The 21,523-nt window shown below is 35.3% G+C and overlaps 1 protein-coding gene across 2 annotated transcripts in view; it reads right to left on the bottom strand.

The window, feature by feature from the left end:
* ARHGAP15 (Rho GTPase activating protein 15) overlaps nt 1-21,523 on the bottom strand; it is a 619,910-nt gene that overhangs the window by 479,406 nt on the left and 118,981 nt on the right. For both annotated transcript variants that reach the window (XM_030327812.1, XM_030327811.1), the window contains exon 6: nt 19,403-19,492. In XM_030327812.1, coding sequence (XP_030183672.1) covers nt 19,403-19,492 — 90 coding nt within the window. The remainder of the gene's footprint in view (nt 1-19,402; nt 19,493-21,523) is intronic.

The following is a 21,523-nucleotide window of genomic DNA, read 5'->3' as shown; positions in this document are numbered from 1 at the left end:
TAAAACCATTATTACAATCAACATCGTAAATGTATCCATCACCTCCTATAATTTCTATATAAATTAGAGCATGTCAACATAATAAACACATATTTGAAAATGTTAGCACGGGGGACACCTGGGTGACTTAGTCATTTAAGCTTCAGACTCTTGATTTCAGCTCAGGTCATGATCTCATGCTTCGTGAGTTCCAGCCCAAGTCCGGCTCTGCACTGACAGTGTTAAGCCTGCTTGGGATTCTTTGTCTCCCTCTCTCTCTGCCCCTGTCCCACTTGCACTCTATCTCTCTCTCTCAAAATAAATAAATAAACTAAAAAAAAAAGAAAATGTTAATGTTAGCATAGGAATATTTGGCATAGGAAACATATCAAGCATAGTAATTTCTCTTCTCTAAAGAAATCAACTAAACACATAGCCTTCTAAACAAAAAAGCTCATTTTATTTCCTTGAGAATCTAAGATGTTCTAAAAACTTTCATAACACTTTGAAATGTATTCACTTGGGAAAGACAGCATGCAGCAGGGTCAACCCTTTTCATTGCACCAGAGAAATTTTCTTTCTATCAATACCAGAGTTGGTCCTAATTTAGTCTTTAAATGCTAATTTTTTCTATTTCACTGTTTTTTTATTTTAAATTTTTATTTATTTTATTTTTGATAGAGAGAGAGGGAGAGCAAGAGCAGGGGAGGGGCAGAGAAAGAGACAGAGAATCCCAAGCAGGCACCACATTGTCAGCACAGAGCCCGATGGGGAGCTGGGACTCAGGAAGAGGGAATCATGACCTCAGCCAAAACCAAGAGTCTTACACTTAACCACTGAGCCATCCAGCCAACCCTCTACTTCACGCTTAATCCAAATATTTGTTCTTTTCTTGGTACCTCCTACATTACTTGATGATAACCTACCCACATTTTACCTAACCATCTTGGTAGTCAGATGTGCATTTACATGGATTTAACAACTGTCTCACTCATCCAAAAATATTAAAACCAAGTGTGCCATTCTATTGTTTATGTAGAGGTCACTTAATCACATTTTCAAATCTAGATTGTGATATACATATATACATATATATGTGTGTATATACACACATATATATCAGCACTAAAGTTTTAACTGACTTGCATTGCATTTGTTTTAAAGAAAAAAATACTGCTTTGTACAAGATGCAAAAACTCTTTTACTTTTTCTGTTCCAATTCACAGCCGTGTACACAACTATTTGCCTTTCTTTGCTAACACAGGACTCATTTTGTTTTTCTTTACATTCTTGGGAATTCCAATCAGTTTAATTGTTTGACAGAATTTTCCTGCCTTTCCTCTGAAGGTGTAAATTTTTCAAGTGCCAGCAACATATACTAGAATATTTCCCAGGAGTGGCAGCTAATTGCAACTTGGTTTACTGGGACTTTTGTTTGAGGGCCTTTTTGTTTGTTTGCTTTATACCAATATGCTCTACATTAGAAAAATGGGACTTAAAACTGATGCTTTCAAAGAAAAAAAAAAAAACTACACCCTGTAAAATTACTTTGCCATGATGGCTACATACATAGAGTTGAATTGCAATCATTTTTCACTGACATTAGTTGGTACTTTTGCTAAAATTAAAGTAGTTTTTACTTGTTGTAACAAATCTAGAGCATTAAAAATGAGGTTTATGCCTCATTCTGAAAATATAGATGGCTTTTTTCCCCAGCAAAATGTGTTCTTTTTGCTATTGAACAATTTGTATTAACAGCCCTCATTTCTTCTTCCATCCCATCCAATATTATCTCCAGTATATACCCCAAAAGGATATCATTCATAAAACTTGATAGAAAAACAATCATAACTTCCTATGCCAAATATGTGTATTCCAGAAAATAACTGTTATTTCAACAAAAGCACTCTACAGTATATTCTCTAAACAGACTGTTTCCTGACAGTGCAACTATATCAGGCACAATATATAAGTAGTTTGTATCTTAAAAGATGGTATATAAATTTCTACGACTAGAACACACACTTATTTGATGATGTCAGGCATATTCACTTACCATTGTAAAAAGGAATAAACCTATTAATAGTTCAGTTACTAAACGCAAATATTTTCTAACCCTCGCTTTGTTTTTGTCATCCTCAGAAAGCATTTCACCTTGAACTTTGATCTCTAGCTCTCATCACTCAGGCATCTAACAGGCTTAAATAATTATTGATGGAAATTTTCTAAATTCTCAACACTTTACAACTAATTTTAAAATAGGTATGAATTGGTATGCAGTTTGACAAATGTTATAGAATCGCTTGAACTCTAGTTTCACACTCAACAGTGTTTATTAAAGGAGCTGAATGTTTTTTTTTGTTTGTTTTTTTTTTACATGAGTCATTATGTTACCATCAATTACAAGTACACAATGAAGTATGGTACATGTGCTTTTATCTCTGGAATGGCTTGATGCAATTTTACTCCATTTAAATAACAACAACCAGCTTTTGTTTAGATTAAGCAGGTTTTCTCAGGTGACTCGAGTGTCTAGTTGGGCAGGGATTGTGGTAGGACCTATTACTAGTTACCCTTTTTGCCCAGGCCTCTCCCTGCAGCGGCCCTGTGTATGGGAAGGTTCTACACCTGTGCTATGCTGACTCTCTGACTCCCTTAGTCTCATGAAATGAAGACAGACATGATATATGCGAGGTAGGAGATTTAAAGGCTAGCATGCAGTCTGTCCTATCTATTTCAGAGAGGGGCTGTTCCATCAATATGGAACTCAGAGTGAAGACAGCATAGGGCTGAACAACAGAAGTTTGTTCCTAAAGAGTGACCTTACCCTATCTTTGCTGATAGAGGAAACATCAGTTGAATTATAGTAAAGCAAAACCCTGATGACATTGGGTCCTTTGTATTATTTTGTTAAAATTTTCTTCATTACATTATTATATCTCTTTTATTTGTTTGGAAATACGAGTGAATACTGATCAAAGTCCATGAAAAACATTAAGTATAAGGATTTTGTCCATACAGTGGAAACCCTACATAAAATAATGTAAATGGTCCCTCTAATGTTTCTCCACTTCTGTTTCAGATTGGATTCATTGAAGTAGAAAATTATTACTGTCTCAGAAATATTTCCCCTTTAATAAGTAAGCTTAACACATTCATACACTAAGTGAACAAAATAAGTAATAAACATGAATTAGGAATCATAGATGTATATCATTTCCAAACCATGTCTTTTGTAAAAGCAATCTGCTTCCTTACAGTGGCAACTATTGACTACTTTTAGTTTGCCCTGTTTTGTGTTTCAGAAAAGTTAGTAGGATTCACCAATAGCAAGTAATCCATATTACTTGGATTACTGCATAATCCAAATATTACTTCCTTTCTTAGATTTTGAATTTGAAAAATATCTCCACTACTTTCTCCAATCAAAGACATTTTCAGGATTTGATTTGTATTACACTGGAAAAAATAATTTCGCTTGGCTTTAGAAGATAAAGTAACATGTGCTATCAAAATGGCATTTTATATGGGGTGGGAAAATTGATTTAAAATAAACTGTGAAAAAAAAACCAAAATAAAATAAAACAAACTGTGAAACAAGGGCCATAATAGGAATAAATGGGAAATAGTTGAGTGTTATTCAATTTCTTAAACATAAATTAGACATTTTTGAAAACTGACTTTTTCCAAGATTCTGGAGTTCTACTCAATACTGTGAAAAAATAATAACTGCACACACAACTTTTAAAATATCTATGAAAAAAGTACCATTTAAAACCTCGGCTTTGATGTAACTGAATAATTTTATCTCCTGTTTTTCATCAGTTTCTGTTCCTGAAGTTAACTTAACACAGATTTGGAAATAATAAACTTTGTTAAAATTTTAAATTTTAATTTAATTAGATAATTCAAATAAAATTTTAATCCAAGACAGAATAGTCACAGTATCATGCAGCTTTAATATGAATACACTATGTTTATCTTTGGGTTTAATTATGTTAGGAAAAAAAAAAACTCCAGGAAGAAATCAATGAATTAAACTCTCTTATTAACATATTTTGGGAAGAGAAAAACTAAAAATTATATTGATGGAGGCAGGTATGGAAATTGCACATTTACCTTACACAAATAAACATCTTCTGAAAGTTCTCAGAAATAATAATGGCACTTTTTATGTGGAAATTTTTCAAGATTAAAGAAATTGCTAGAAAATTTTATTCCAAAACCCAAAGCAATGTGGTCTTCACGTTTTTCTGAACTAATGGTTTTTAACATGGAGGGCCATTTTCAACTTTTAGGAACAAATAAAAAAAACATTATTTGCAGTGAAAATAGTCATGTATAGTTTTCTTAGGTCATTTGTGAGCTTTTCCATCAGCAGCACAGAAATCAAATTTCTTTTCTTTCTCACAGAAAGTCTTGAAGTGCCAAAACTTTTTGGCTATATTTAGATTTCCCAACTGTAGCTTTATCTGCTCTTATGTCTTGCATCTCAATTTTTGGGTTAGAACCTCTATAGTTGCTGATCTAACAATGACCTGTGACAGCCCTGGATCCTGGTGGTCCAGACTATGTTAAAAAAATAGCATGGGCATACAAACTCTCTGATTTTTAAGAAGCCAAGAAAGATACTATCTTGAAGACTCTGAACATGCTGTTCCATGAGCATTTGCTGTCATTTTTTCCCTTGTAACTTTTCAAGCCAAATTATGTTGCCTCCACCTAATGTTGCAAAAACTTTGGGTGAAAGCCCAAAGTGATTCTAAGACTCTGGTATGGTTCTGTGTAACCTGGCATCTTTCCTGGAAGTTAACTTTGTTAGGCATCTATTTCTATAAACAAACTGTGTAACAGAAAAGGCACATGACCAGATGAAATGCCACTACCTAGATTTGCTCTACAACCTTGTAAGGAACCATTGCTTGGTAATTGATTACTAGAAACTGACATCATGAACTGTGGTTCCATAATCTTTTAAAAGGCCTTGTATACGGTTGAAATTTACTTTCAACTACATCATCATTTTTCATAAAAATCAAGCTATTGAATTCTATTTGTAGATATATTACTTGTATCAATTAGCTGTTGTTCTGTAACAAACTAGTCCAAAATTTAGTGGCTTAAAACAAGTATTTATTTGCTTATAATCAGGAATCTGGGTTGCACTTAGATATTCTCATATAGAAATACAACCACAAGTCCTGGATCCACATTACCAAGGTAAGTCAATATGTTGGGCAGTAGGCATATTTCTGGATATCTTTTCATACAGCAGGGTAGTCATCCATAACTTATCAGTGCCTTCAGCAAGTCCAGGCTATGATGCAAGCTCCTTGACTCAGGTCCTTATGACAGAAAATCTAATGATGAATTAGGGTATAATTTGTTGTGGAGTTTGTGGCAGAGTAAAATGTGAGCCTCATAGCAAAGACTCCTGGGTTCTGAAGACTTCACCTCCTGTAGTAAACAAATCATCACCATTGAGAAGTAGCTCCTGGCCTATTATTGGGTGACTTATGACAGTACATCAAGTGACTATGATGAGCTGGGTATTGCCAAATCCACATAAATGTACTTTGGGGCAACAACCCATGGATAGACATGCTGTATTTTCAGAATTTGGTCTAAGCAGGTCCAGAGTGCCTAAGCAAGTTACATGAATATATGGCTGAAACTCCCATTTTATCTATCACTGTTTTGCCAGGGCCTCTCCTGAAGCTTTCACCTATAGCCTCATGGAGGTTTCTTGGAAGCCAGCTGATGAAAAATTAAAAACTGAAGCCCGATTCATGAATGGCTCAATTTAATACACTGATGAGCACCAAAAAATGGACTGTAGTTATACCATAGGCCTACCCTCAGGTCAGTCACCCTATAGAACAGGAGGATAAATCCTCAGGAAGAGATAGAAGCAATAAACTTTGGTTGTAGAGAGTAGGGTAGCCTGAGATAAGGATATAGACTGATTTCTAGAAAAAGAAAGTGGAGAATGGTTTTGCTGGTAAGTTAGAGGACTAGAAGGAGACAGCCTGGAAGACTGGAGACAACTAAGCCTGGCAAATGTCATCAGACTCATGGGAGTGAGCAAAGAGCATGCAAATGTTTGTTTCATCTTAACGTTTTAATGTTTACCAGAGAGTAAGGCAGGATACCAGATTGTTTAATCAGTCAAAGTCCTCTAGCCTCTGCTTTAGCCACTCAGAACTTGCAAAGTAGGCTCATGAGTGGAGTGGCCATGGTGGCAGGGATGGAGACCATGCAGGCACCCAACAGAATGTCTCCCTCTCACCAAGACTGATGTAACTCTCTGATTTAACTCTCTGATGTACTCTCTGATGTAACTGCTGCTGATTGCTTAGTCTTCTCACAACAGAGGTAGGCACTGAACCCTTCGAGGAGACCAGCCAGGTGCCTAATGGCAAACTGACTATAACACACCCTTTCCATCCTCAGGGGAACAGTGATTCATTCTCACTGGAATTGATATCAGCTCTGGATATGGGTTTGCCTTCTTTGCCTTTGATGCCTCTGTCTGCCCCCACCCCATAAGAAAGCCCAATTCTGCAACAGAAGATCATTCACAACATTTTCTCAAACCAAGGAAGTAAAGGAAGTACAATGCTGGACACACGATCCTGGGATCCACTGTTCTTAGTAAATAACACATTAATAGAAGTAATCAACCTAACAGAATAATGGAATGACTCCAGTTATGATAGCAGCTTGGGGAAAAGACCCTGTTTGATTGGGGTGTTATATTCCAACTATAGTATATACACTGAATTAATATCTGAAACATGTTACAGTGTCCCCAAAACTAGAATATATGGATCTAAGGACCAAGAGGTAGAAGGAGGAGTTGCTTCTGTTGATAACCCACTTGTAGTATCTATGCTTCTAAGTTTTTCAACTTTTGCTGAATTAAAAATTGTTGTTTTGGGAATGGGAAATAGATTTGCCTTTAACGGGGACTAGTAACGGTATCACTCAACTTAAAGCTATGGCCACTGCTTGGTAACTATGGATACTAAAGATGTTGACCAGCAAGCAAACAAATAGCTACTACATTCAGGGATAATTGGCCCTAATTAAAATGAGAAGGTCAGGTAGCTTCTGCACAATGGGGTCAGGAGAAATGATTCAGGAACTCAGAAGATTCACTGATTTGTCTCTAGGTGTTTCCATGCCTCATGAGAGCAGTGAACTTTCAAGTTCAGTGAACAGAGCCTGGCCATGTCAAAAAATTAAGGATTCGGGTCTGTCCGGTATGAAGGTCTTATTTACTGCATGAGGCAAACACAACAGACTAGTTACAGGCCTGACTGATAGTGAGAAAAATCTAGAATGAGTGGCAGAGAAGGTGGAAGATGAATATCAAATATGGCCTCAGACACTGCTACAGTGGAAGAATGTAACGTTAGCCACTAAAACTTTTTTTTTTTTATCAGCTTTCTTGTAGTGATGGATCTCAGCCACCATCTTAAAGACTCAACAATGGATTAGACTTAATGTGAGGTACAAGTCATTTTGAGTATTGCAAGGAGGATTGTATCAGATACTTCTTGTGTCCTGCTTTACATCTTTTTGCCTTTACTGTGACTCCAGCTGCAACTGGTGTAAACAATTCTGTGTGGGCCCAAATCCCTGTGTACTGACTGCATCGTCCCTCAAGCATCACTACTTATCTTGCACTTTCTGCCATGGATATTCTGAGTCTATGCAGTGGGACACCTGAAGGAGCTTTCTGGGAACACCCATACATGTGCAGCCTAAAAGTCCAGAAGATTTAAAGACAGTATCCTATCCTAGAGGCAATCATAACCAAAGAGGAGAAAAGCTGATGGACAAATGCTTCGTCCTATCAATCCTTGGGCGAAAACTACTGACAAGCATCCTGGCCACTCTGTGACCAACTCCATAATGGTCCTGTATTGTCTTTTCTCCCTTCTTCGTTTTACTCTTACTAAACTAAATTCTTACTTTCTGGGATTACCTTCTAAGTAAACTAGTTGCACAATTCCTAGTCTCAAACTTTGCTTTGATGGGGAACCCAGTCTAGCCTGAGGGCATATATGGCAATACTATTTGCTTGAAGAGAATTCAAAACTAGCTTCCTCTGAAAGGAAAGGATCATTCCTCCACTGAGATACAGCTGTCACTGTCATAAAATTTAGCATAAACAAATACACCATCAAATGCCCAGCTATAAAATATAACATTTAGCAATTACATACTAAAGGATTTAAGGTGACATCATTCATTGCAGTATATGAATGATCCTCCTAATTAGATGGGAATTTAGTGTTAAGTAGCTGTAAAAGCCGCCAAAAAGAAATGTTATTGAAACAAACATTAGCAATTTATGAATACAACCTGGGGCATCCTGACCAAAGCTACTATCTCTAGTATGGAGCCATCAGAAACCACCATAGGGCTGTATCCAATTCCGTTAGAAGAATAATCCATTTGAGATTTTATACTGATAGATGAAAGAGACAGGGGCACAATCATTATTGATTTAAGGTGTTACTGTTGTTGTTGCTGTTGTCTTTTTTACATCCTCTTCCTGAATAGACAGAGTAAGGGTGAGGAATTCAGCAATCTTCCCAGGAAAGATGAGCAATGTTCTTCCATGAGTCAAATGAAATGTTGTGAAGAAGGAAACGTTTGAAGTGGCAAAAGAAGCTAGTAACAAGGGTAATACTGAGTATGCATTCCCAGTGAAAATCTTAATTGAGAAAAAATAAAATCCACAGTCTAATGTTAAAAATAGGCATTTACAAGTTATCCTGCACAGAGTAATATTCATTCATTATTATAATTCTCTCTAAATTTAGTGCAATGCCTCTTTGTCATCTGACTTTTACTAAATCATAAAGGGCTTAATAATATAGGCAAATATTCACTAGAAACTGAATATTAACTATTAAATATCATCCCTGAGTATATCCAGGATTAAACTTCAACTTTCCTCTTAGGGCAATTTTAACTCATTATCTCCTATACTCTTCAAAGACCTGTGATCTGTATGAATATCCACCTTAAGGATCAGGATTTTCACTATGTAAAAAGAGACATTCTACAGTTATTAAAAACTTAAAATATATACTAAAATTGCAAAGATAAACTTATCGCTTCTGATTAAAAATGTGTTAATGCACTGATGCTTGAGAATCATCAAAATTTCTTAAATTACATTTTAACTCTTATTTTAAATAAAATATGCACTTTAGCTGAATAATATTTGTCATTTAATTTGTAAATCAATGAAGAAAGAGAATGAATTCATAAGTTTCTTAAGTCATTAACAATTATGCAGACTTCTTTAATATAACAATTGAATGACTGGGAAGAAAGCTTGAGTTTTGTGAAGTCTTATACATTTATCTCTTTTGAAATTGTAAATTGTGTTATTTCCAAAATCAAACTCAGTGAATAGTAACAAAAAAAATTCATGCTGGGATCCTGATAAGGGATTTATAGTATCTCAGGTATATTCTTATTTCATAAATACAGTGTATCTTTAGATTTAATAAATCTTTCTAATATTTGACTACATATTTATTTGCTAACAGAAATGAGTATCTATGAAATTAATCAGTCAGTAATAGCCAAGAGTAAATTCCTTAAATAAACCATATACTAATATGCTTGTTCAGGACAAAAGATTACCTCCCCCTGAATCCTTCATTCGATGACAGGACAGAGAACAAGGACTGCCGTCAGATGAATGATATTTAGGGCCAGGGGATTTCATGTTTATATTTTACCACATAAAGAAAGCCCTCCTTTGAATACCTTGCCAAAGCACCCAGCCAAAATCAAACCAGCGAAGTCAGTGCTGAAATGCCAACTAGCCACCAGATGGCAGCAATGCTTTTATGAATAATGCAGCATTATGCACAGTCCATCTAAGATTTCCTATGTTAATAATAGAACAATCCTTACTTTAGTGAAAGGACAGATTCGTTCATAATGAAGTCAGCCATTTTTTTATGTCACTGGTTATATTTTCTGGGGACTATTTGCTTTCTAGTATTTGGGCCCCCCAAAATATTTATTTTCTTACTCATGAAACATTAAAGCGCTGTTGAATTTCATTTTGATATTGTGGTAGAAAATGCCTGTGGCTTGAAACAAATATTTTCCTTTCTGATGGACAAATAACATCTGTGGTTGTAAATGTTCCAGTGTAGCTGTCAAAAGAGAAGGGTTTCACATAATTTCCTGCCACCCTCATTGGTACATCCTACTCATCAAAGGAGTGTGTTCATAACCTCCCTTTCTACGAACTGATTTCAAATCTACCACAGATCTCAAATATCAGAAGCTTGTCTTCTACTTGATCATGGGTGTTCGAATTTTAAAAAATGAAGCATTGCTTAAATTCAAGTTAAAAAAAGAAACACAAAAACTATCAAGGTCCAGGGCAACAACCCCCCCCCCCCCCACACACACACACCCCTCCACAAGCATATCAGCATTTCTTTCCCTTTTGCAGCAGTTGGCAGCAATTTGTTAATTTTGCCACTTAAGTTTTGGGTTTGCACACGTTCACCAAGGAAGTCAGACTGGTAGAATTTCCCCAGTGCTGGAAATAAAATGTTAGGCAAATTGGTGGGACTAAAGCCAAGAATCTAATAGTGCTCTTCTAAAACAGAAATCATCTAAACCCTCAATGTGAATGTTCCTTTCTTGGTCATTATCTGATCTGTTATCTGCCAACAGTTCAAACAGCTCCCTTCCTGATTTCTCCCCAACATCAGGCATTTTATTTCATTCTTTCACTTAGGTCATCTCTCAACATCCTGTTTTGTTAAGATAAAATTTAGAGCAGCCTCCTCTCTCCTTCAAATACCAAGAATCTTTCACTCTTCTGCAGTGCTTTATGTTTTTGCTTTTGAATATTTATTTTCCACCAAATTTTTAGTAACACATTTAACTCATATATTGAGAGATTCTATGCATAGATTCTACAAGTGGCCTCTCCAATTCTGTATGAGTGCTGGCATTTTCCTTTCATCTTAGACTTAGTTTTTTGCTTTTTTCCCCCCTTGTGTTCATTTCAAACCTTTGTTTATGGATGCTTGCTTTGTTATTTTCTTATACTCCCTTAAACATTGCTCTGAGGTTTGAGAGGTCTGCTCACCACTGCCCAGATTTTTCTCCTGCTCAGTGGCTTGTGCATATAAACACTGTGAATATATACATTTTTTCTCTTGCCTTCAGATCCAGCCTCGTTACCTTATGTTTCTAAAAACTGAATGGCATTGGCTATTTATCTGCCAGTGATCCTACGCTATCCAAAAGCACTCAATTTTATTTTACCTTGTGTCATCCTTATGGACAAGCTGTAAAATGTGATACCATTTACTGGCCCCATCTATTATGTACCAGCTTTAGGGATTAAATCGTTCCTTTTTCTGGAAGAAGCCTGTTTGCTATTAAAAAAAATCATACTCCGCATGAAATAAACATGGCTGCTTCCTCTTAAAAATATCAGAGTTTTGAAACATACATGAAAAAGAGATCCAGTGGTTTGAATGTTATCTTGACAGTATCCATGTAATATCTTCTGGACTCTACAAGATGAAAGTCACAAATAGAAAAACCATAACACTTGGTCAATCTATTTCGATCTCATGAAGTCCCTGGCTGTTCCTGCTTTTGCTGAGGCTCATACATATGGTTTGAAGTCCGAGGTTCAATCCTATTTAGCTCAGTTAGCCTCACTTTGGTTCTGTGAACGTAGGGAACTGCACTGTCAACGTATGCATGGCATAGTGACCATCACACTGATCCTATCAAAACTTCAAGGAGCAGAGTATGTTCCATGAAAAGAGGGGACTTACATCATGTCACTAAATGAAGAGCAGCATGTTGAAGTTAGACCGGTGTCCAATTAAAATCCAGAATTTATTCCAAATGCACAGCTCTTATCTTTGAGCAAACAGAGCCAGAAGCTCCAGAAGACAATGTGAAGGGAGCTAACCAGTGATCTAAGCTCATTAGGCCACATGCATCCATCCTTCCACTAAAATGTCAGAAGCACAGGAAACCAAGTTGATATTTTCATTTTTTTCTTTAAATTTTGATTTATTTTATTTTGGAATCTTAAAATCTTGGTTCCCTTGGCTAATTTGGTACTAACGTCTACTGATATGGTTGTTGTGAATCTTTACTGTCATCCTGTTGCGTTCTGCTCTGATTGTAGTTCAAAAAAAAAAAAAAAATGACTACAACAAGATCACATTATGTCCTTTAGTAGTGAGTAGAAAAAAGAAGCTGTGAAAAGGAGCACATTCCCCCATAGGCCACTAAGCTTCATGGAGTCATCAGACAACATACACTTGGTATTGTTTCCTCTAATAATACATTCAGTTTATCAGTATCTTAATTCTATACTTGAGACTTTATTTTACAAGAGCTTTAGTCCTCAAAAATTGAACCTTCAAAAGGACAGCGGTCCCCAAGTCACATGGCCTGAACTAAGAGGCATGTTCTTTACTGATGGTGTATTTTCCACGCATCAACCAGTTTCTGTTTCTCCTTTTATTAGTCAGGCTCACAAAACATTCTTAAGTCTCACCTTATATTCTTAAGATTCAATTTTATTTCCTTCCCCCAGGCTCTTTCCTTTGTTGTAAATCTCATACACCCCTGACATTAATATTCCTAAATCAAAGCCTCAATTATAAAATTATATCACTCCATTCATCAAAATTCTTCTGTGCAATCCCACTGGCAAAAATAAAGGCAAAATCAGTAAAATAATCACATCTCTTTCCCTTGAATAAGAAAATAAGTATGGTCCTGATATCTCAATAGGGGAATAAAGGGAGTTACCATTGCCTCTCTTTCATTTTTAGGCACAGTTACTGGACCCCAGATCCCCTTTTCAAGTTGCTGCCAATGGCTTGGTAGAGCCTTTCAAGGCAAAATGCTTTTCTTAAAGTATTTACTGGGATAAGACATTAATTAATTAACTAATGTTGGTTGGATATTACATTAATTACACTATTTATAAGAATAGAATATTCAAAATTATTTCCATAAGGTTTGAGGACACATATCCTTAGCTGCAAAATAAATAAAAAGATTTTTACCCAAGGAATTAAATCTTAGTCTTTTGGTTAAGTTCACAAGGCAGTACAGAGAATAGAAGAGGAACACAAATCTTGAATTGTATTTTACAGATATTGGTCTCTCCTACCCAGATTCTTCCAAAATCCACATCTGGAATTTCCCTCAAAGCTTTGTGAGACGACATGGTTAACAGATGCATAATACCTGGCTGTATTTACATTAAAATTGGTCTTTTGGAATCACCTTCAAATACAGATTGTTTCATTTTTTAATGTTTACTTTTGAGAAAGAGAGAGAGAGAGAGAGAGAGAGAGAACAGGGTAGGGGCAGAGAGAGAGGGAGACACAGAATCTGAAGCAGGTTCCAGGCTCTGAGCTGTCAGCACAGAGCCCAACACGGGGCTTGAACCCACAAAAACCACAAGATCATGACCTGAGCTGAAGTCAGATGCTTAACTGACTGGGCCACCCAGGCACTCGCCAGACTGCCTCATTTTAACATCTACACAGATGGGAGGCAGGTGAGGAAAGGACTGTTATCTCTTATTGCCTTGGTGTAAAAAACTATAAGTTGGAGGAGGGATCCTGCCCTGGGTTTTACATAAAGTTACAACTGACATAGCCCAAACTGGAACACACGTCCCCAGACTCTCGTGCTCTCTCTGCTGCACCTTCTGAATGATGGATGAATATCTAATAGGTAGATAAAATGATTGGGACAAGCTAGAAAGCAAAAAAAACAACTGTATTAGACATTAATGCTGCTCTTACTCTGGTTTATTTTTAATGCCATGCCTTTTAAGATACTGTGAGTAATTCTCTAAAGTGAAACCAGCTTTACTCGAAATCTAATGCATATACGAATGTAGAAGAATCATCCTTTTGCATTTAGTCTAACTACAAGCATTGAAAAATGAAAGAGAAAACTGGTAAAAGCTCAGATTTATTTTAAACCACCACTTTTAACAGAAGGAAATGGATAAAAGCAAAATACCAGTAGTTTTTCTTTTGGCTTAAAATGACATTTTCCAAGATGTTATTAAATTATCTTCGCATTAATAAACTTAAGTAGTACTTAAACATTTTAAGCTAAGACATATTCAGATCAGGAAGAGCAATCAAATTATGTTTAAATGTAAAGCATATCCATGGAAAATATTACATGAATATGTTTAATATACATTATAGCCAGAAGACCCCGACCAAAGTCAGAAAAGGTAATACGAGTAATGATAAATCTATTCTGAGATTTACTTTACTTTTTAGGGACAGAACCTGTTCCCCTGAGATATATTTACATATTTAAAAAAGAATCTCAAATCCAGGAAATTCAGCCATGATTTTTGTTGAGGTTCTAAATTGGTGCTGGAGAAAGAAAACAGACTTTCATCTTGTTGTGTCACTGAATTTTTTTTTTCTGCCCTTCAAGCAGGCAATTGATATAGTTCTAATCAGGCATAGTTCATTAATAGTAGAATTATCTTATTTAAAGCATGTAATCTATAAAAGAGTCTGCTGCATGTTCATGAGTAAAAATATTTTTTAAGTTTTATTTTAAAAGAAACTCAGAAAAACTAAGGCCTAGTCACTGTCTGGCTGTGAAAAACAGTAAACGTTTAGAGGATAAATGATTTCATTATTTTAAATAAATAATCATCTACTGTCATGTATGTTGTCATGAAAAGGACCAAGGAAACAGAGAGTATCTTTCTTATTCTTTGCCCCTATTTACAGAAGAAAAAAAGAGTCTACACTCTGGAAATCATCTTGGAGTACAGAGCCTATATTGTGGACACTATTTCTTAAATTTTTTTTGACAATGAATTCTTTTTTAATAACTAAAAGAATGTACTGTTTCCGATTCTGTGTCTCCTTCTCTCTCTGCCCCTCCCCTGTTCATGCTCTGTCTCTCTCTGTCCCAAAAATAAATAAACGTTGAAAAAAAAATTTAAAAAAAAGGGGCGCCTGGGTGGCGCAGTCGGTTAAGCGTCCGACTTCAGCCAGGTCACGATCCCGCGGTCTGTGAGTTCGAGCCCCGCGTCAGGCTCTGGGCTGATGGCTCAGAGCCTGGAGCCTGTTTCCGATTCTGTGTCTCCTTCTCTCTCTGCCCCTCCCCTGTTCATGCTCTGTCTCTCTCTGTCCCAAAAATAAATAAACGTTGAAAAAAAAAAATTTAAAAGAATGTGAATCTAGCCTTAGCAATAACCATTGAAAGGGTGGAAAGGAGTCCAGTCCTCTGGTTTAATAAATATAAAGCAGTGTGCTATATAGTCTCTTTCTTTGTATTTTCTATGAGGAGACAAACCTAATTTACATGATAAGAGCAAAGAATATGTATGTGTTAATCTAAACGGCCTGGAATTAATTACAGTGCTTGGGACCATCGTATATTTAATAAGGGGGTAGCTCTTGCAGGTGGTCAAAGTTTTAGAGATAGCACATCTACCTATTTGATAGCGGTGCCATGAATTCCTTCCCTTGACTTTCAAAAATTTTCAAGTCAGAGACAGCCCAATAGTCAAAGGAAGGAAGGAAATCTAAGTGAAAAATTTTCTTCACCTTGAACTTTGAAACAAGAAGATATTAATAGCTTAAAAAATTACTTATTGTTTTAAGTTACCTTGCAGCCATTTACTCAGTTGAACTTTCATCGAAACGCTTTGTACACGCAGGGTATTATCGGTGAGGAGAGAGAAGAAGGTGACAGAGCACTGCGTGTGTTAGGGATGCTGCCTGACAACATTGCCATCTTTTAACATGGTTTTATTTAGTTATTACAACTATCTCTCTGTAAATGACATTTAGGATTATTTAAGATTATGTTGTAATCCTTTTAATCCTTAGTGCTTTAAATTTCAGGCTAAACACCAAAGAGCAAACTAGCACTTAGCAGGAATGTTTAAAACATGTGATTTGAACATAAATCTTTTTATTCACTCTTTCCCTGATAAGACCCAGTGCTGCTCTTTAGTTAACTAAGAAAACTTGGACCACAGTTCATTACAAATCACTCAGTTGCTAAATGTTTTCTCAAGCTCTACCAAACTTGTGATGGTCCTTGAAAATTATGTTAAATGCAGAATTAAACAAAAGTTAGCAGCAATGAACATTTACTAATATGACTTAGAATTTGTATGACCTTTTATAAGTACAACATGACTTTGTGTGTTTGTGTGCACATGTACAGAAATGGTCATTCTATTTCCTAAGGCTGAGCTAGAGTACACGGGTATATACAGAGACACAAACACATGATATCACATTTATACACTTGAAACACACACAATGACTTATCTATATGTACTTCAATATAGAAGCTGCTAATGATTTTTTTAAATATGTCATTACTGCTAAGAAGTACCAATTAGGCCAAAGACTATTCTATCATAAAATAGGCAGATGTTCTTGAACTCAGTCAGTGAGCATCATTCAGATTTACTGAGAGTCCTTGGACACCAAACCTTAGTACATAATTAATATTGTCATTGTTATATCACCATGTACCAATCACATAAGACTGAATCTAGTTTAATAAGACTTTGGCTATGAAGGAAATTTGGTTTATAATACAAAAAGAAAATGAACAACTTAAATGTCCGAAGGGCATATATAAACTAAGGAGACAAATTAAATCCTTTTTTTTTTTTTTTTTCGCATCACACATGTGGGCTTTTGAGTCTTTCAGGCACATAATTTTTTTTATTTGTTTTCCTATTCATGTTAAGTTCAACTTCTCTACAGACGGTGTAATTATGCGGCATATAATTGCTAATCCATCAACTTTTTAAAGACAGTTTTCAAATTTTAAATTATTTCTAATTTTGCTCTTCTTTGATTTTTCTTGAACCAAAAATCTCAATAGTCATTCGCTATCTGTAATCTATAATTCATACACTGAGATTGGACACCAAGCTTAATTCAAACTTGGAATTCTAAAGCTATTTCTGATGTAGCACATCAGCCGAAGCTGTGATGGTCTGCTTTAGTCAGGAAGAAACACTTCATTATTCTGTAGGTAATGAAACCCTTGTACACACACACTCAAACACCCAACAATGCCTTAATACCATGTTTTTGAGATATAATCATGTTTATTCTGATCATTTGAGAGTTAGACCAGCTAATGTATCTAATCAAATATTGATGCTAGTCATCTAGATTTAGCTCTCTGGCAAATCCTTCCCTATGCTTTTTCATCAACAGAACTATAAAACCTATTTATATTGTTCCTCTCAAAGGGTTTGCCCTCATAGTCTGTATCTATGGATATGTATTAGTAAATTTTCCTAAACTCATGTGTTTGGGTGATGAAAAGATATCAGCATGATAAGAAAACCACATGATTCACCCGAAAAAGAATGAAGCAAGAAATGAAACTGGAATCTTTCTTTAGCTTTGTTATTCACAGCATCTTTATAATCAACTCTTGTTTCTCTAAACTACAAAGATACAAGACAAAAAGAGGTAAGCTGGAAAAAGGAACCCTGGAGCCCCAGAAACTGCTCAGGTACCTTACAAACAAAAGTAGCTGGCAATATTTTCACCAAAAAGCTACCAAAAGTGAGAATTTTTTAAAATATCTCTGGAAGTACCTACATTCAGAAATATGAAAAACAAGGACAAATTCTATCAACAGGCAGTCAGTCATATTCAGGAAAGGTTGATGTCATGTCATTAATACACATCATCATACATATCATCAATACAGTGGTTTAAATATATATCTATGTATATTATGTACAAAGTTATGTAAAATTATGCATAAATATTTTTTCTTCTATATTGGAAGTCTTATATACATTGTACATGCCTGACTCTCCTCTTTTGTGATCTTACTTAACTTCTCAGAAGATTAACAGAAGGAAGTTAAAAGGCTACCTTAGACCAACTCCAAGAATTTTTATTGTCCAAGAATTATGTCAATGTCAAATTTTAATGTCTTTAGTTTATGACATGGAGACTAGGATGCTAAACTCATAATACATAATAAAACTACACCACTTAACTCACCCAACCTGGTTCAGAACTACTCATACTGATCATTTAGGTTATCATAGAAGCTAGAAATATAACCTCTAATTTTTTATTTATCGCATAATAACAAAAAGAGTAAGAAATTTGGGAGACAAACTATATCACTGATTTGCAATTCCTCACTTCAAACCAAAATTTATTTTTCTTCCTTGATTCTGTAAATCCACACTTTAATCACTTTTGGCTTTAGTCCTTTGATTTCTAGGCAAGTAGGTTTAGTTTTCTTTCTTGTTTCTTCTTTCTCTCTTTTGGTACAAAGAAATAATCTCTAGCATATGAAAAATGAATGCCTGAATAGACTAAAAGTAGAATGCAAAATAATTTATTCTAGAAATGTTAACATGGGTCCAGTTTATTCGGTAGACCTGGATTAGCATCCAGGAAATGCAGAATCAGAGATCAGTTTCTATCTCCCCTGAGAGTTCAGCTAGGATATGTCACCTATCTACGCTTGTATACGACCCACTATACTAACTTCAGTGATACATTTAAAAACAGAACCGACCTTTCTTCAAGAGCCAAAATGGCCTTAGAAGACATTTAATCTAGTAATTATAATAATCAAGTTCCATGGCTACTAAATGATATCAATTCTAAATATACCTAGAAAATTATTAGTTACTTTGGAAATATAAAAGTTAAATCTCATATAAATATAGAAAAAGATCAACCTCCATAATTTAAAGTTATTAATTGCCAAAGGGATTTTAGTAACATCATATATGAAATATTAAGTTTTCTCATTTCCTTTCTTTCAAGAATCTCATCAGGTTCTTTTCATTCAAAGGAACATGATTGAAATTATTAATCATAGTTATTTTTTTCCCAAAAAATTAAATTATGCAATACAAAAATATCCAATTTCTATAGTTATTCAACTCTTTCCATCCCTCTAAATTACACTGGTAAATGTAATTTATAACTATAAGCAGGAATGGAAACGAGTGCAAAAAGTTTGTCATAATTAGTGAATGTTATTTTGTGTATGTCTGAAAGTTCTATATCTATTTAAGTCAAACACTCTAGGCTCAAACCCCAAACAACTATCAAATACAATGCAACAGTCAATGACTTTGGGTGAATTAATCAACGCATACTATATATTTTCTGTTTAGAGAGCAACCAGTAACCAGGGAAAAGCAACAAAACAAACTAAAATTCAAGAAGGAAGAGAAATCAGTTTTTCATAATGACCTTCAAACAACTAGTTCATGCACATAAAAACATCACAACAAGGAAGTATCATATCGAGAGCTCAGATTTAGAAGGAATAGGAATAAATTTAATAAATGCAACATTCTTACCTGAAAGACATTCTTTCTGCTTGATTTTTCCTTGGCCCATTCAATATGTGCTCCACACAAATCCACACTTTCTGGTTTGTGCCCAGTTTTCTATAAACAAAATTGACATAAGAATAAAAAGCATACATCATTGGTGATGCATGTCAGGAAAAATAAAAGTTTACTGGGTTATCAGCTATACATATTTACAATATAAAGCCTTTCTTTTTTTTTTTTTTTAAGTTTCAAAGAGACATCTACCCAGTCATGATCATTGCCGCATTATTTGCAACAGCCAAGACATGGCAACAACCTAAGAGTCTGTTGACAGATGAATGGATGAAGAAAATGACATGTGGATGCAGATATAGATACAGATATAAATATCGATCCACAATGGAAAAACTATTCAGCCATAATAAGGAAGGAAATATTGCTCTATGTGACAACATGGATGAACCTTAAGGGTGTTAAGCTAAGTGAAGTAAGTCAGAGAGAAGAAGACAGATACTACATGATCTCACTTATATGTAGAATCTAAAAAAGTAAAACTCCTAGAAACAGAGAGTGGTTACCAGGGGCTGAGGAAATGGGGAAATGGTTGGTTAAAGGTGGTACAAACTTTTAATTATAAGATGAATAAGTTCTCAATTGCACACTACGATAAGTTAACACTATACTGTATAATTGACAGTTGTTAAGAGAGGAGATTTTAAATGTTCTCCACACACACACACACACACACACACACAGCTAACTATGTGACATAACAGATGTGTAAACTAACCTCAATGTGGTAATCATTCCATAATATATACATATATCAAGCCATCACTCAGTAAGTACACCTTAAACTTACATAATGTTGTCATTTATATATCTCCGTAAAGCTGAATAAAAACCCAAATTAATAAATATTTAGTAGGTGCCAACTGTGTGCCTTTTAGAGGCTCATTCTTCACACTTTTAAGACTATACATGTTAGTAGATGGATATTTGTATTTAATAAACTTAATTTAGACCAAATAGATCATAGCATATGCTTCCTTTTGCATAATACAATGTGGAGGTTACCTAAAAGCTTCAGTAATTGATAACAATCAATTAACAGGGATATCGTCTACATTTGCCTCTGCATATTTTAATTTGAATTAAGTGTATCATATTTATTATTAACTTTAAATTTGCAGAATTCAATATATTAAACAAAAGCTTACTTGTTTGGAAAATTTCTTTATTATTTTTAAAGAAAGTAATGCCACATTTCAAAGACCCCAACTATTTTCAGATGCTCTGAGTTACTCTAGTTTTCTCTATAAACTCAGTACTTTTCTCAAACAATTTTCCATAGAATAGTTTAAAAGTTTAGTATAGAAGGCTTATAATATTTTTAGAGAATATTTTAACAGTACGAACTTTACTTTAAAACATGAAATTATTGGGGCGCCTGGGTGGCGCAGTCGGTTAGGCGTCCGACTTCAGCCAGGTCACGATCTCGCGGTCCGTGAGTTTGAGCCCCGCGTCGGGCTCTGTGCTGACTGCTCAGAGCTTGGAGCCTGTTTCCGATTCTGTGTCTCCCTCTCTCTCTGCCCCTCCCCCGTTCATGCTCTGTCTCTCTCTGTCCCAAAAATAAATAAACGTTGAAAAAAAAAATTTAAAAAAAAACAAAACATGAAATTATGGAAGAATGGCAAAGATGCTACAAGAAATCTGTTCACAATTGTTGCCTCATAGCCAGTGTGTCCACTTCTATCAGTTTAATAGAAATAGACTATTTTTCAGAAGAGCCAGTAATATGGGAGCAGGGGTGTTCATAGTAAATTGTGAGATTTTTTTTCTTGGCAACTCTATAGAACTTTTGAAGGGGAAATATTGTACAAGCCAAGCATGATTTTCAGGATAAATTCAGCTGCAAGGCAGCAATTGATAGCATAACTTTTCTCTGTTATTTGGTAGTAATCTCATGAGAAGCCAATCCAGATGTGGATGCCTCTTACAGATAGATGCTTCAGTCGGTGAAAGAATTTTACAGGTTCACCCATAATCTGCCACCCAGGTGATCACTATCGTGGCATGATAACAATGTTCATTGTCGTGTGATTTATGATGTAGAAAAATTAAAACAACCGGCTTCTTCTACAG

This window comes from Lynx canadensis, chromosome C1, assembly GCF_007474595.2.
Source record: "Lynx canadensis isolate LIC74 chromosome C1, mLynCan4.pri.v2, whole genome shotgun sequence".
NCBI classification, from domain to species: Eukaryota; Metazoa; Chordata; class Mammalia; order Carnivora; family Felidae; genus Lynx; species Lynx canadensis.
The sequence above is the reverse complement of the archived record's forward strand: the minus strand, read 5'-3'. Positions and strand labels throughout refer to the sequence as shown.